This window comes from Melopsittacus undulatus, chromosome 10 (genome assembly GCF_012275295.1).
Source record: "Melopsittacus undulatus isolate bMelUnd1 chromosome 10, bMelUnd1.mat.Z, whole genome shotgun sequence".
Lineage (NCBI taxonomy): Eukaryota > Metazoa > Chordata > Aves > Psittaciformes > Psittaculidae > Melopsittacus > Melopsittacus undulatus.
Genome location: NC_047536.1, coordinates 30565358 through 30578425, shown reverse-complemented (window position 1 = coordinate 30578425; position 13068 = coordinate 30565358). Strand labels below are relative to the sequence as shown.

At 53.8% G+C, this 13068-nt stretch overlaps 1 protein-coding gene across 1 annotated transcript; it reads left to right on the top strand.

Annotated features, from left to right (window-relative positions):
* Positions 1–3006: 3006 nt before the first annotated feature.
* Positions 3007–3806, top strand: LOC115946146 (caltrin-like protein 2). Its single transcript, XM_031047028.2, has 3 exons — positions 3007–3092; positions 3212–3373; positions 3565–3806. Exons 1-3 carry the CDS (start codon positions 3029–3031, stop codon positions 3567–3569), a joined length of 231 nt encoding a protein of 76 aa, XP_030902888.2. The 5' UTR covers positions 3007–3028; the 3' UTR covers positions 3570–3806.
* The last annotated feature ends 9262 nt before the right edge of the window (positions 3807–13068 follow it).

Below are 13068 nucleotides of genomic sequence, written 5' to 3'. Positions count from 1 at the left end.
CAGGGCCACAGCAGCATCTCTGCATCAGCAGAAAAGATGCAGAGGACAGAGCCCTGTCCTCAGGCTTCGAGGAGCTGGGATGTGGTTACCTTTTGTGTGCTTGAGGCTGAGACTTGGAGCTGAGGAGCAGAAAGATGAAGGCAGGGCCTGGGTTGGGCTGTGGAGCTTGCTGGAACTGCTCTGGGGAAAGGAGCTGGGAAGAGCTCAGGTGCTTGTTCCATGAGGTGAGGAGTAGATTTTCCACATGCAATTGAAAGCAGTGGTTCCCCAGGTCAGCATGGGATGTGATGGCTTGTGAGGAGGGCTCTTGTCCTACCTGGCATGGACTGGGCCATTTGTAGCCTTATTATATCTGTTTACTGGGCTGGCAAATAAAGCAGTGCTGATTAGCAGCCCTGTAGCCCTCCTGTGAGCCCATATCGCAACCATCAGCCCCACATCCCATCATGCACCCCATAACCCCTCATCCCTGCAACCCAGTAGACAAGACTGGGGGGGAGGATTGGGAAAGTGCTGATGGTCACAAGCCACATCCGAGCCAAATGCTATTGCTACAGAATGCAGGGACCAATCTGCAGGGATCCCAAATCTGGGACTTCCCTGGTGTATGCAGCTCCCTAAAACATACAGTAACTGCAGGGAAAAAGGAAGCAATTAGCTGAATTTGGGGCTTAATAACAGGCTTGATTAAAGCAGATAATGGCACTCCCTAAGGGCATGAGTAAGCCTCAGTTGGCCCAGTGTGATTTTGGCAAATACTAGGGGAAGTTGTAGACAAAGCGGTGCTGGGCTGGCAGCGAGATGGAGAAACTGGATGAGGGCTGGCAGCTTGGATGGGAAAGCATTAGAGAGGAAATGTGAGAGGGGAGAAGGAGCAGCAGAAGCCAGGCATCCACTGAGGTGGGAAATGTGGGATGGCATTTGGGAGCAGAGCCTCCTTAATGGGTTTTCACTAGATGGCACCAAACACCAGCGTTATTAGGGTCCACTGAGCTGGGGGCACCCCCTTCTACCGGGCACCCTGAGGTGGTGGATGTGGCTTGGGGACAAGTGGAGCATCCTCAGCCATGAGCTAGGGATGAATGGATGGATGGACAGATGGATCTCAGTGTTAGGCTGAATACATAACATCACCTGGTAGGGGACAAGGCTACTTTAAGGGGAGCAAGCTGTTCCTCGTGTGCTTTGTGCACCCTACTAAGGCTGGGGTTTGGTCACGGCCAAGCCCTGAGCTGGGTGACTACTGGTCAATCCACACCATCCCATGGAAACAGGGACTGAAGAGCCCTGGCCTGGTGGGGAGCATCAGCCAGCAGCACCCCTGCACTGCACAGCTCATGCCTTGGTGCTTCAGGAGAAGTATCTGGAAGTGCTTTCCATGCAGATGAGCAGTGGGATGGGGACAGCTCTGTAGGACCTTGGGGCAATGGGTCTTGCACATGTGGCAGAGTATAACATATGGACTGCAGGTGGTCCTGCACACAGAAATGCCATGGTCTGGCTTATTCTGTGGGAGTTTGCAATAGAAGCATGGTTCCAACTTTCCACTCTATGAACTTCCTATGGATAAAGCACTATCAAAAGTGCTTCAGCCAGATCCCAGCAATCAGCTGCATGCCAGAGAACTGCTTAAAAATCATCCAGTGCTTCTATTTCTCATTAAAAATGAGAAATGGTTGGTGCTCAGCTCCAACTCTATTTGGGTTGGCTAAATATCCTCCCAGTTATTTATTAAATGACTTCACAAAGAGCTAAATACAGCCACAAGGTCATTAGGGAAAATGGACAATAATTAACAGAGATCCAGTAAATTAAGGCAAGATGCTCACAATGCCCTGGATGCAGAGCAGGGCTCCAGGGCAATGGCTCAGGGGGTGCATGGAACAGAGGCTTTCCCTGCTCCTTGCCCTTCTTGGTTGCAAAATCAGGGGCTACCCCAGCCTGCCCTTTATGAAAGCACTGGAGGGGATTTGGCTGCAAGGTGCCTTTTCCAGCACAGCTTCAGTTCCTGCTAGCCTCAGAAATCCCAAGCAAAGGTTCCAGGAACTTGTTATTACACAAGGCAAGGGGGGCATTGGCCCATTGGTGGGAAATGGAGTAACTTCCCATTGCCCAAGAGCACCTAAAGAAAACAGCTTTGCCTGGGAGGGAGGAACAGATGGAGGCCTGAAGGCTGGTGGGATCTTTGCCATCTGAGCAAGGGCTATAGCCCCTAACCTCTACAGCCAGCTAGAGCTGGGCTCAGTTCTGCTGTCCTTGTGCTGCACGGGGACTTTTGGCTGATGACAGGGCTGTATGGAGCAAATTATCCCACCCTGGTGAGGCCAAGCACTTCCTTTCAGCACTAACCTGCTTCCTACATGGCAGCAGCTTCCCAGGGAAAGTTATGAGGTTCAGGTGACCCCCACAGAGCTTGAGAAAGACTCACTATTGGCTAAGCCAAAGCTGCTTTCCCCACAATAACTCTCACCACCATTAGGGCAGGAACCAGGAGGGTTTGGGGCAGGTTTCCTTCATCAAAACCTCAAAGGATCATCCCTGGGAAGGCACAGGCAGCCCCATGCTGATCCGGATCATGCTGTAAGGTTTGATTTACAGGTCCACAATGAAGCAAGGTGAAGAGAGAAACCCATATAAAGGACCTCAGGGATGGAATGCAGTGTGATCACCACAATGGTTTCTCCTGGAGAAGCATTCCTGCCCAGGAGAAGGCAACCCCACTGCCTCCAGCCTGTTTGGGAGACAATGCCCTGGACGATCTCCCCTTGGCTTGTCCCTCAGCCCCAGGTGTAGCTGCAGGGCACAGTTGTGCAATGGAATAACTGCTTTTTGAGCAACTGGGCAGCCCCAAGTGTATCATGTGCAAAAGATCTCCGGAAAACAGCATGCAACAGCACAGGAAAAAGGTACAAACATCAGCACATGCCCAGCCCCATTCCCTGCCCCCCCCCCCCCCCATCCTCCCCAAGGCTTTAAATGCCCATGTCCCCCGGCTCTACACACTTACACCTCTCAGGGACACAGCAGCATGAAGTCGGTGGCTGCTCTTCTCCTGGTGGGGATGCTCATCCTCTGGACAGAGCTGCCGGCAGGTAGGAGATGTCCTGGATAAGGCAGAGAGGAGATGCACAGGAGTGGGGAGGGAGCTGTGTTAGCAGGGATCCTGTGGGATGGGAGGGCATCTTCCCCCAACACCTCTCTCCTCTTGCAGGCAGCGCCTGGTCCTGCCCACCCGTCCGCTTTCGCTGCCTGGTGCAGAACCCATTCAACGAGTGCCGCAGCAACCGGCAGTGCCCGCGGTACAAGAAGTGCTGCCCAACCTTCTGTGGCACGAGATGCATCTCACGCCCATCGCACCCCACTTTGATCACCGGTATGGCCTCAGGAGCTACCCCTCCTGTGCCCATCTCCCCAGGGAGCAGAGCAGGGATACAGCGATGGTGGCCCTGGGCATGGAGCCATGTCTGGCTGCCAGAGATTGATGGGTGATTGATGGCCAGATGCTTGGGCTGGGCTTACTCCGAGCACCAGACCCAGCTTGTTCTTTCCTTTCCCTTTCCCCAGTGTAAGCTCCTGCTCCCAGGACAGACCAAGGTGCCTTCTCAGCGTGCCCATGCCACATCTGGCACCAGCTAGCTGCACATACCTCTTCTAAGGCTTGTCCTGCCCGCTGCTGGCTAATGGAAGGATGAGAACAGCCACCAGCCATGCTCAGAGACCACCTCAGCTCCAGGACCACCGCTGACAGTGCTGCAGTGCTACCACTTCCCACTGCTGCTTGAGCAAATAAAAGAGCTTGTCCAAGGGATGCCTGTGATGGGTGACTCCTTTCCCCACCTCCTCCTGCCTCTGTCTGGGCCCATTCTCCCACTGCTGCTTTCATCCTGGAATTTCTGCCTAGGGAATAGGATGAAAACAGTTCAGCTGCACACCTAGAGTGTGGTGAGGGGCTGGTTTGAAGGGGGAGGAATCCATCCAGAGGCATACAAATCCCAGGAGGAGAGGGCAATGGGAAGGGACTGGTGCAAAATACAATGGGACATTTTAGAGGATGCTCCTGGCAGGGTGGGGGGCTCTGGAGAGCAGCATGTTCCCCCCAGCCCCCCAGGCTGGGTAGGGCTGACTGCCTGGGGGATGCAGAAGGCAGATCCCTGCAAGCACTTGGAGCACATCTGGAGGGCAGAAGAGAAGGGTTACATAGACCCAAACCACAGCTGGAGCTGAGCCTCTCACTGAACTCAGCTGAAAACTGCCTGTGACAGCCTCCAGGCAGGGCACAAACCCACAGCTCTAAAGGGGCTCCTGTCAGTTTTGTACAGCTGGGGCCAGAAAGAACAGGAAATGCCAGGAAATATCAACAAGAGAGAGTGCGTGCAGCCCGAGGGACCTGCCCAGTGCAAGAGCAGAGCCAGGCATTGCCACATGTGCTGCAGGGGCAGAGCATCCCCCAGCTTGTACTGATGCCCAAACAGCCCCACCCCAGCCCCATGGCTCACACATCCCATCATCGTATTCTCAACAAGCAGACCCAGCCCAGACTGGGAGAGGAGCCTGGTTTGTCTGCATAGGACAGAGAGGAAGATGAGCAAATACTGGGCATCGAGGGGAAAAGAGTGTTTGGGTGGTAGCAGGGAGCACTTTGACTCCATCAACTTCAAGTCCTAAGCAAACCCCATAAGCTGCCCAGCTCCCATCCCTTGCTGCTGCAGGGGCTGAGCTAATGATCCCCACTGCCAGTCATGAGCAAGGCATCTGGAGAGCAGCACAAACTGGCCAGATATTAAAACCACCCACAAATACAGCAGGATAAAGCCTTTAGCTGTGAGATCAGCATCTCATATGGCCCAAAACAGAGATTGGATGCTTCCTGGCCAAGGCTGGGAGAAGCATCTGATGAAGCAAGTCCATGGGGATCACCATGGAAGGACTGGAGGGAGGCAAAAACTCAGAAACTGTCCAGTGATTGAGAAGGAGGAAGTCCTCTTATGGTGAAAGGCCACTTCCCTGCTTAGCAGCCAAGGGAGGGAAGGGATAACTGCATGCCAGGCTGGAAACACCAGGTGATCCAGTGGGACAAGGGCTGGGAGCTCAACAGCCACATTCCACGTAAAATCAGACCTTGCTTTTGACCAGTGCTGTGTCCTACCAGGGGAAAACTCCACCACCCTTACACCAACCAGCCCTGTGAGCAGGAAGCCGTATGGCCACACAAGCCATGGGGTGACGGGGCAGAGCCCCAGCGCTCCCCAAACCATCCCCTACCCAGGCAGCCCACAGAAGCCATATTACACCTCCTGCCAGTCATTAGTCACAGACCACAACCCTCCCTCCTCCATCAGGGCCAGCCATTATCAGCTATTAAGCAGGCACTTCCATACAGCTGCCTAATTTGATAATGCTGCAATTATCTTGGTTTGTTAACAAGATTAAACTGCTAATTGGCTTGATCAAGCACAGAGCTGCAGGCATGGGATATCTCGCAGCTGGTTAATGCTTATGGTGACACACAGCTGGATGGTGGAGCAGCTTCTCCACCGAGACAAGAGCAAAGCAGCAGCACAGGAGAGGTTCATCCTCCCAAAAACTGCCGCCTGGGGTCTCCACATCTCTATGTGATGGCCTGGAAAGGTCCCTCCTCCTGCCCTGTGACAGAGCCAGCTTTGCCCATGTCACTGCTGTCACCCGGCTGCAGGCCCAGGCAGGCAGGAGATGGCTTTGGGGCCAGAGGATGCTATGGGGACATCTGGTCTGCTTCAGTCCTGCAGTGCTCCTGAACAGAAAGCAGCAAGTTAGAAATACCTGAGGCAATGAACCAACTGTGAACATCCACCTGCAGCAAGGAATCCTCTCCCCAGGCACAGACCCCTACCTGTGTGCACAGCACTTTCAGCAACACACAGCTCACCACCACAGCAGCACTGGGGAGCTCCCATCACAAACCCACACCTCCCCATGTCAGCAGCACCCAGCTAGGAGGAGCTGGGCAATGCAACACAACATGCATGGTCACTGGATGCAGTAAGCTCCTGGCAGCATGCTTTGACTGAAAATCCTTTGGATCCAGGTCTCTGGGGAGGAAGGGAATTCCCCTCTGCATCCCAGGTACATGCCAGAAACACAGCAGGGAAAGCAGTGAGCCCTGTGCCAGAGAGGAAAAGTTTCCATGTGGGTTCTTCCTGTGTCATCTGCTACCCCAGGGCTAGAGCAGCCTGGAGATGGAGGGGTTCATTTCCTCTTCCTGTGGGCTTTGGGATTGTTGCTGTGGGACCTTCTCCTGGGAAGAGGCAACCAGATCCAGTGCTGGGGAAAAAAAGACACAGGCAAAGACTGCACTCAAGGACCCAGCTTTGGGTTACAAACATCCACCATAGCATGTCACAGCACCACTGAAGGGCAGCGAGCCCTGCGGCTCCTTTGGCCTGAGGCAGGTCTGGCTTACTCTACCTTCCTTCAACACTGGGGTTTTGGGGCCTGTTGGACCAAAGGAAACATTCAGTGCTCCCTGACATCCCAAGGGATGGGATCCAGAGCGGCTCCCCAGGAACATCAGATGCAGGCTTGCTCCCCATAGAGATGTACTTTGGTCCACTCCAAGTCGGAGATGAAGCAGAGGATGGAGAAGTAAGGTCTCACCCACAGCACACCCAAACATCTTCTCAATGTATTCCTGCAGTCTTTCCCCTGCATGTTTTATGGCTCAGGAGACCGATAGTCAGGGTCTGAATACAGAGCAGTTTGGTGCTCAGGAGTGACGCCAGACCTTTCCAAGAGATGATTCAAACTAGCTTAGTAAGAACCACTACAGCTCTGAAAACCCTTTGCAAAGGGAGGGTTATTCAGCTCACCTGGCCCAGGAGCAGGAAGCTGCAGTCCCAGCAGGATGCAGCAATCACATCAAAATCCAGAGGAGGAGATACCCCAGGAGGAACAGATTCACTCGGCAGCAGCTTTGCCCATACTCAGGTGCAATGTGCAGCTCTCATTGCCTGTGCAGAGCAGCAGCAGGATTTCCAATGGGTAAAGGAGTCAATATCATGCTGTCCCCACCATAAAAGAAATATATATAAGCAGTCCTCGCACTGCTGAAGGTCAACAGATGTATAAATTCACTCTGTGCCTTCTTCTGTGGGTGATTTATAGGAAACTCAGCTCCTCACCAGAACCAAGTCCCTCTCCAGCAGCAGGGTGGGTGGTCAGGGCCAGAGCTGCCTCACACTAGCTGATGCCCTCCAGTTATTTCTTTCTGAAGACACAGGGAAGCCCTTTTTGTGCTCAGGGGCTTTGCCCTAAGCATGCCTTAGTTTGCCTGGCCAAGATGCACCAACAACCCTCTTAGGTGCCTTCCCCAGACACAGTGAGGGGAACACACAGCACTGGCCCTACAGTGCTGGGAGGGCAGAGCCTCAACCTTGGATTGCATAGTGGAAGGAGACTGCATTTGCACCTGGGAAGCTTTGAGACAGCCTGGCTGGAAGCAGTGTCTTCTGCCTGGCTCAGCACAACAGCCCAGATGTGCAGCCTGGTGGGGAGCCCCGGAGCAGCAGGGTCTGGCAGGGGATAGTGCCATTCTGCAAGGATGCCAGAGCAGCCCACTGCAAAGTCTCTCCTGCCTGAAGTGCTGCCAAGTCTCACAAGCTGCTTGTGATGAAGCCCTTCGATCTGACTCAGAAGCAGCTCTATGTGCCCCATGACAGCCAAGAGCCAGCAGAGCTGTGCTGAGCCACTTGGCTCCATCCCTATTCATCCCAGCAGGAATCCTCACCAGGCTGCTCTCTGCTGCAGCCACACAAGGCTGCACACCCAGGAAGCCTGTCAGATACTGGCAGGAGTTTCCTGAGCCAGGGACCCAAAAGGAAAGGAAGGCAGGAAAATGATTCCTGGCAGCACCCTGAAGCTGGGGGAGAGCCCTGCATGGCAGCAGTCCCTTGTCCCTATGCAGAAAGAGAGCAGAGAAGACACAAGTGTCTCTCCTCTGCAGTAAGGCACTCTGTATGAAGGCACATGTGAGAGCTCAGCAGGAGGCTGGGCAGCAGCATAGGCAGGGCTGCTGGGCTCCTCTCCCATGCCCTCTCTGCAGCCTCAGGGCCAGACCCACAGCTTCTCTTCAGGCTGATGCCTTCACTCAGACAAGCAGCTGGGATGTTAAGCAAATAGCAGCTTTAGGAAAGGCTGACAAAGCACTTGAAGACTCACACAAAGCAGCTTGCAGTGAGGAAAGAACCAGAAGAAAGCAATCCATCTCCCATAAGCACCTACCTTGCAATAGCCCCTGCTCACACACCAAACAAATGCACAGATCCCAGCTTATTGCCCACACACATACTCTGGGCAAGATCAGGGTCATAAACCACCATCACTCCCAAATCCACCAGCACAGACATCAGAGTATCCACACAGCTCCTTCCAAATGGGGCCACTTACCCACAGAGAGATGCTCCCCAGTGAAACCACTGCCTCCCCACAGCAAGGTTCTGCAGAAGAAGAGGGTGGGCTATTTATGGTATAGGGCAGTCCAAATGAGCTCCTGCCACACCCCAGCTCCAGCTGAGGAGGGGAAGCCATTTCCCAGCTCCTTTGGGCCCCACATCAGCTCCTTGTTAGTGCCAACAGCATCACACAGGGAAATTCCTGTCTCTTCAGCCCTGCCTGTGCCAAGGCGCACACAGATGCTCCTTTCCCCAACAACTATGTAGGTTAATAACATGCAATGTGATTGCAAGACACAGGGAACTGCAAAGCTATGTCAATATTTAGCTTTTACACATTGGGCTAATTAGAGAGCAACCTGTGATTCCCTCGGAAGGAGGCACGGCTGCTTCGCCCCTCTCCCTCCCCTTCTGTATGTTCCCAGTTCAGATGGGATAAACGTCAGCTCATTCGCCGGTCGCAAGCGGTCTGTCCCAAAATGCTATTCCCAGGCACTGGATGTCAGAAATCATTATACTAAATAAAGCTTCATGAATGATTCATGGAGCTGGGTTTCACATTAATCAGGGGGAGATGGGCAAAAGCAGCACTGCATCACAGACCGCCCTGTCGTGCTCCTGCACAGGCAGGCAAGAGGAGAGGTTTGGACCTTCAAGGCACAAATTAGAGCTATGATACTAATCAGAGAAACACCCGGGTCCCAACACGACTGGAGCCTGACCGAGCAGAGACCAAAAGCAGGCAGCAGGCCATTGCCCAAATACCTTTCTGCTTCAGGAACTCCTGTGACTCGATCACATTAATGAGCCCAGGGCAGCCGGCTGCTGCTCTGAGCACCCTCAGAGATGCACGACTGCTTTTCACATTAATCCTGGTCTCCAGCAAGGGGCTGGGCCAGCTCTCGGGTCTCACGTACTGACTCCCTGGCTCCATGGACTATGGTCAGTCCAAATACAATGTTGGTCACCAGGAGGCTTCTTCCCCGCTGCAGGAAAACGGGGTGTCTGCCTGGGTGCCATGCTGCACTCCAGCACAGGCTGGCCACCAGTGGGCATTACCTTGGGACACAAAGGCTTCTTTCACTGCTCCAAGACTTTGGAGCAGAAGGTAGATGTGTCCTCTGTCTGCTTTGGAGCAGAAGGTAGATGTGTCCTCTCTTAGTACCCAAATCTACCTAAAAATGCAAGCCCAGAGCTCTGTAAATAAATGGGAGAGTGATGTGTGCCCTCAACATGGCAATGCTGGTGGAAGGAGGCGATGAAGAGTGGGATCCCATGTGCATTTTGCAGGAATGAGGGCCCATGCCTCTCCCAACCAGCCAGTGAGCTCTCATCCTTAGATCTCTTTCTGCCTCCCTGCTGCTCCTCTGCTGCTTGCTCAAATAGTCCTGGTTAAAAACCCTCAGAACTACAGTGACAAGCAGCCAGACCAGCTGTACAGCAGGGAGAAATCTATAGCTGGCATTCCAGAATCTGTGCTCTGACATGAAGACAGCAGGGATTCTCTGTGCAGCAATGGAGGAATATCTAACAGGAGGCCAAGGAGCCATCAGACATCCCTGTTACCTGCCACGGCTCCGCTGCCTTCCTTGGGGCATGCAGTAATGGGGTCAGGATAAAGATGCTGTTTCCCTGAGACAGTGGATCCTGCAGATACTTTTGTCCCATAGCAAGAACAGATGAGGGAATGACATTGGTGAAAGCAGCAAACCTGCCCTGGGGCTCTGGCTCTCCACCATATCTGGGGACAAAGAGTGTCCACTGGGTTTGGGTCCCTTCAGTCCCTGCCCAGCTGTGGTGACACAGCTAGAAATGTCAAGCCAAACCTATAAATTGCTGATGAATTGTCACTATTGTTGTTTTGCAGGTGGAAATGCTCCAGTGGCTTTAGGTTCTTGGGGAGCACTGGGCTCCTGTTGCAGCTCTGCCTCCAGCTCCATCTGTGCTGGCAAGAGTGTGAGTATAGACAGAATTATAGTCACATGAGGGGAAGAAGCTCACCCGTTTCTGCAGGGATGCTGTATTTCGGGCCCCTACAGGAGGCTAGAGCAGTGCTGGAGGTACTGAGAGGGGCCTGATGTCAGAGGGTCTTCAGGTCTTGAGGCTCTGAAGGATGCGCAGGGGACTTGCTGACTTCCTCTGTCCTCCTCTGACTCTCCCTCCTGCAGACACCACCCCTGCATGGGCAGGACACTTCAGGGCAAGGAGCAGGACTTGGTGCTGATGGAGCTGCAGCATCAACAATCTGCCCCATGGGATGCTGGAGTGTGGAAGATGGAGGATGAAGATGGGGATTGTAGGGATGGCACCTCCAGAGCTGATGGTCCTTACTCCTCTCCTCCTGCTCAGAGGATGCTGCCATCATGGCTCAGCTTTCCCTCCTCACCATCCTGTGGGCTGGCTCTGGGGAGAGGCAAGGCTGCATGGGGACAGCTGACAGCATGGGAAGGAGAAGCCCAAACCCATCCAGCCAGAGCAACCCCCTCCCAGAGCTCATGGGAGGCCTGGGGGCACAAACACATCAGTGAGCACAGAAACCACCAGGGAAAAAAAGAGTAGTAGGGAAAACCCATGTATTAAGTCTTTGCCAGTGCAAATCTCAAGAGCAGGCTTTTGCATCTGCCCTAATTAAGCTCTTTCCCTCTGGAAAGGACTATTTGTGAAATGCTTTGTGTCCATGTCCCTGGCATTAAATAGTCCCTGTCAGTATCTGGCTCCACAGATCCCCCTGCGCTCGCAGGTGTGCCAGTGCTCATCCCTCTCCATCCCATCTCCTACGTGCCACTTACCCAGCAGCTCTGGCCTTTTACAATGGATGTCCAAGGGGTTGAAAAGCGCTTGAAGATTTTTCTTTCAATTAATGGAGCTTGCAGACATGCTATATTCATACATACATTCCCCTATTTATTTAATTTATTGCTACATCACCTATTAAAAAAAATAAGGCAGAAAGAAGAAAGGAAGGGAGCTGCCACAAGCTGAGCGCCTTTCGGGATGACTCACTGCAGCACTGAAATGGCTGCTGGCTTCAGACTCACCCTGCCTCTGCGATTTGCTTCCAGACTGCAGAAGAGACCATGGCGAGAGGTTTCTCCCCCCATCCATGCGTTGAGGATTTGCTGTGTGCTCATGGACAAAATCCCCCCCAGGCTTTGGTGGCAGACCTGCCTTCCCCAGGAGAGGAAGATGGGGGCAGACATGAAAGGAAGAGATGGCAAAGCGTTTCCAGCTGACCTGATTTTCTGCCTGTTCCTGTCTTCACATCACTGCCAGTTAGTTGAGGAGTGGTGGTGGAGGTGCAGGGCTGGCCTGTGCCATGGGGAGCTGCACCCTGCCAGTGCAGCTGCAAACACTGCTGTGTAAGGGCCCTTGCACCTCAGTTTGCTGGGAAAGAGCCTTAAAATGTAAGTCTCCCCTTCCTGCCACAGTTTGCCAGTGTCAGTGTCAGGCCAACAAGCTCTGGTTGGCTGATGGGAGAGTCAGGCCTTTTGCTTCTGAGTTTGAGCAGCAAAGGGAAAATTCACCTCAGGTGCCACTGGTGCTGCAGCCAAGTCCCCCCCCCGAAGGATGCTGCGATGCCAGCACAAGCCTATGCGGGGCCTCAGTAGCCTGGAAGGTGAATTTAGCTCTCCTGCAGCCAAGGCTTTGAGCTGCAGCAGGAGGTGTCTCCCCCCTGGGGTGACCCTTCCATCCTGGGGGCATGACAGGCAGAGCCCTGCCTCCCTTTCTGCTCACACTTCAGCTCCTTCTCACAGCCCAGGGGACACTCAGCAAACTTCCCAGTGCTTGGAGAGCTGGTTTTTGGGGTTAGGGCTCAGGTCTACCCTGTGGCTGTGCAGAAAGGAGGTTCTGGTGCAAAGTGTTGGACAGAGTGGGGGCCCTTGCTGAAAAACGGATGGATGAGAAATGTTTTCAGACAGGAAAAGGAAATTCACCCTGATCCCCTTATGTCAGCGACAGGCAGAGAAAACCCCATATGGGAGCCAGTCCTCCTCCCTCCCGTGGGCTGCACCCTGCTGGGCCTCAGCACCCGCTGAGAGCTGGGCTGGCAAGTGCCCGGAGCAGACAAAGCCGGGCATGTTTATCTTGCAGCTTCCAGGGATGCTCAGCCACCCCTAATTGCCATAAAAATAAATGCTTTTTGCTTCATATCACAGAGCAGAGGAATTTCCCCCAGGGTTGTTTTAGTTTTCCTCCTCAGTTTGGGTTTTTTTCTTTCTTTTCTGAGGCCTCCCTCAAAGTCATCCCTTCCCCCTCCCTCCGCTGCCTCCTTCCCATGTAAACAAGCACACGGCACACACAGTCTGACACATCACACACATGGAAACACTCTGATGGCCCCGCAGCGGAGAGAGCTGCCTGGCACAGGGACGGGGCTGGCAGCACACGCGGCAGAGGGAGGCGGGTGTGCGGGCAGGGGAAAGATGCTGGCCACTAAAAGGAGCTCTCAGCCCGCCTCGGGCAAGCCTGGAGAAGGGTGAGAGCCCACAAGCTCCATCCAGCCCCTCGGGCTGGAATCAGCAAGCCGATGGATCCAATGAGGAGGGTGGTATGAAGTCTCACCCCCTGTGAGCTGCCTGCCTGACACGGTTGCAATGAGCCATCGCTGCAAGGACATGCAGCCCCAGCCATCACCTCGGGA

Bases quoted from the DNA above. Each gene is read 5' to 3' on its own strand.
- LOC115946146 (XM_031047028.2), top strand. From the start codon at position 3,029: ATGAAGTCGGTGGCTGCTCTTCTCCTGGTGGGGATGCTCATCCTCTGG. The intron at 3,093-3,211 runs GTAGGAGATGTC...CTCCTCTTGCAG, and splicing joins CTGGACAGAGCTGCCGGCAG to GCAGCGCCTGGTCCTGCCCA.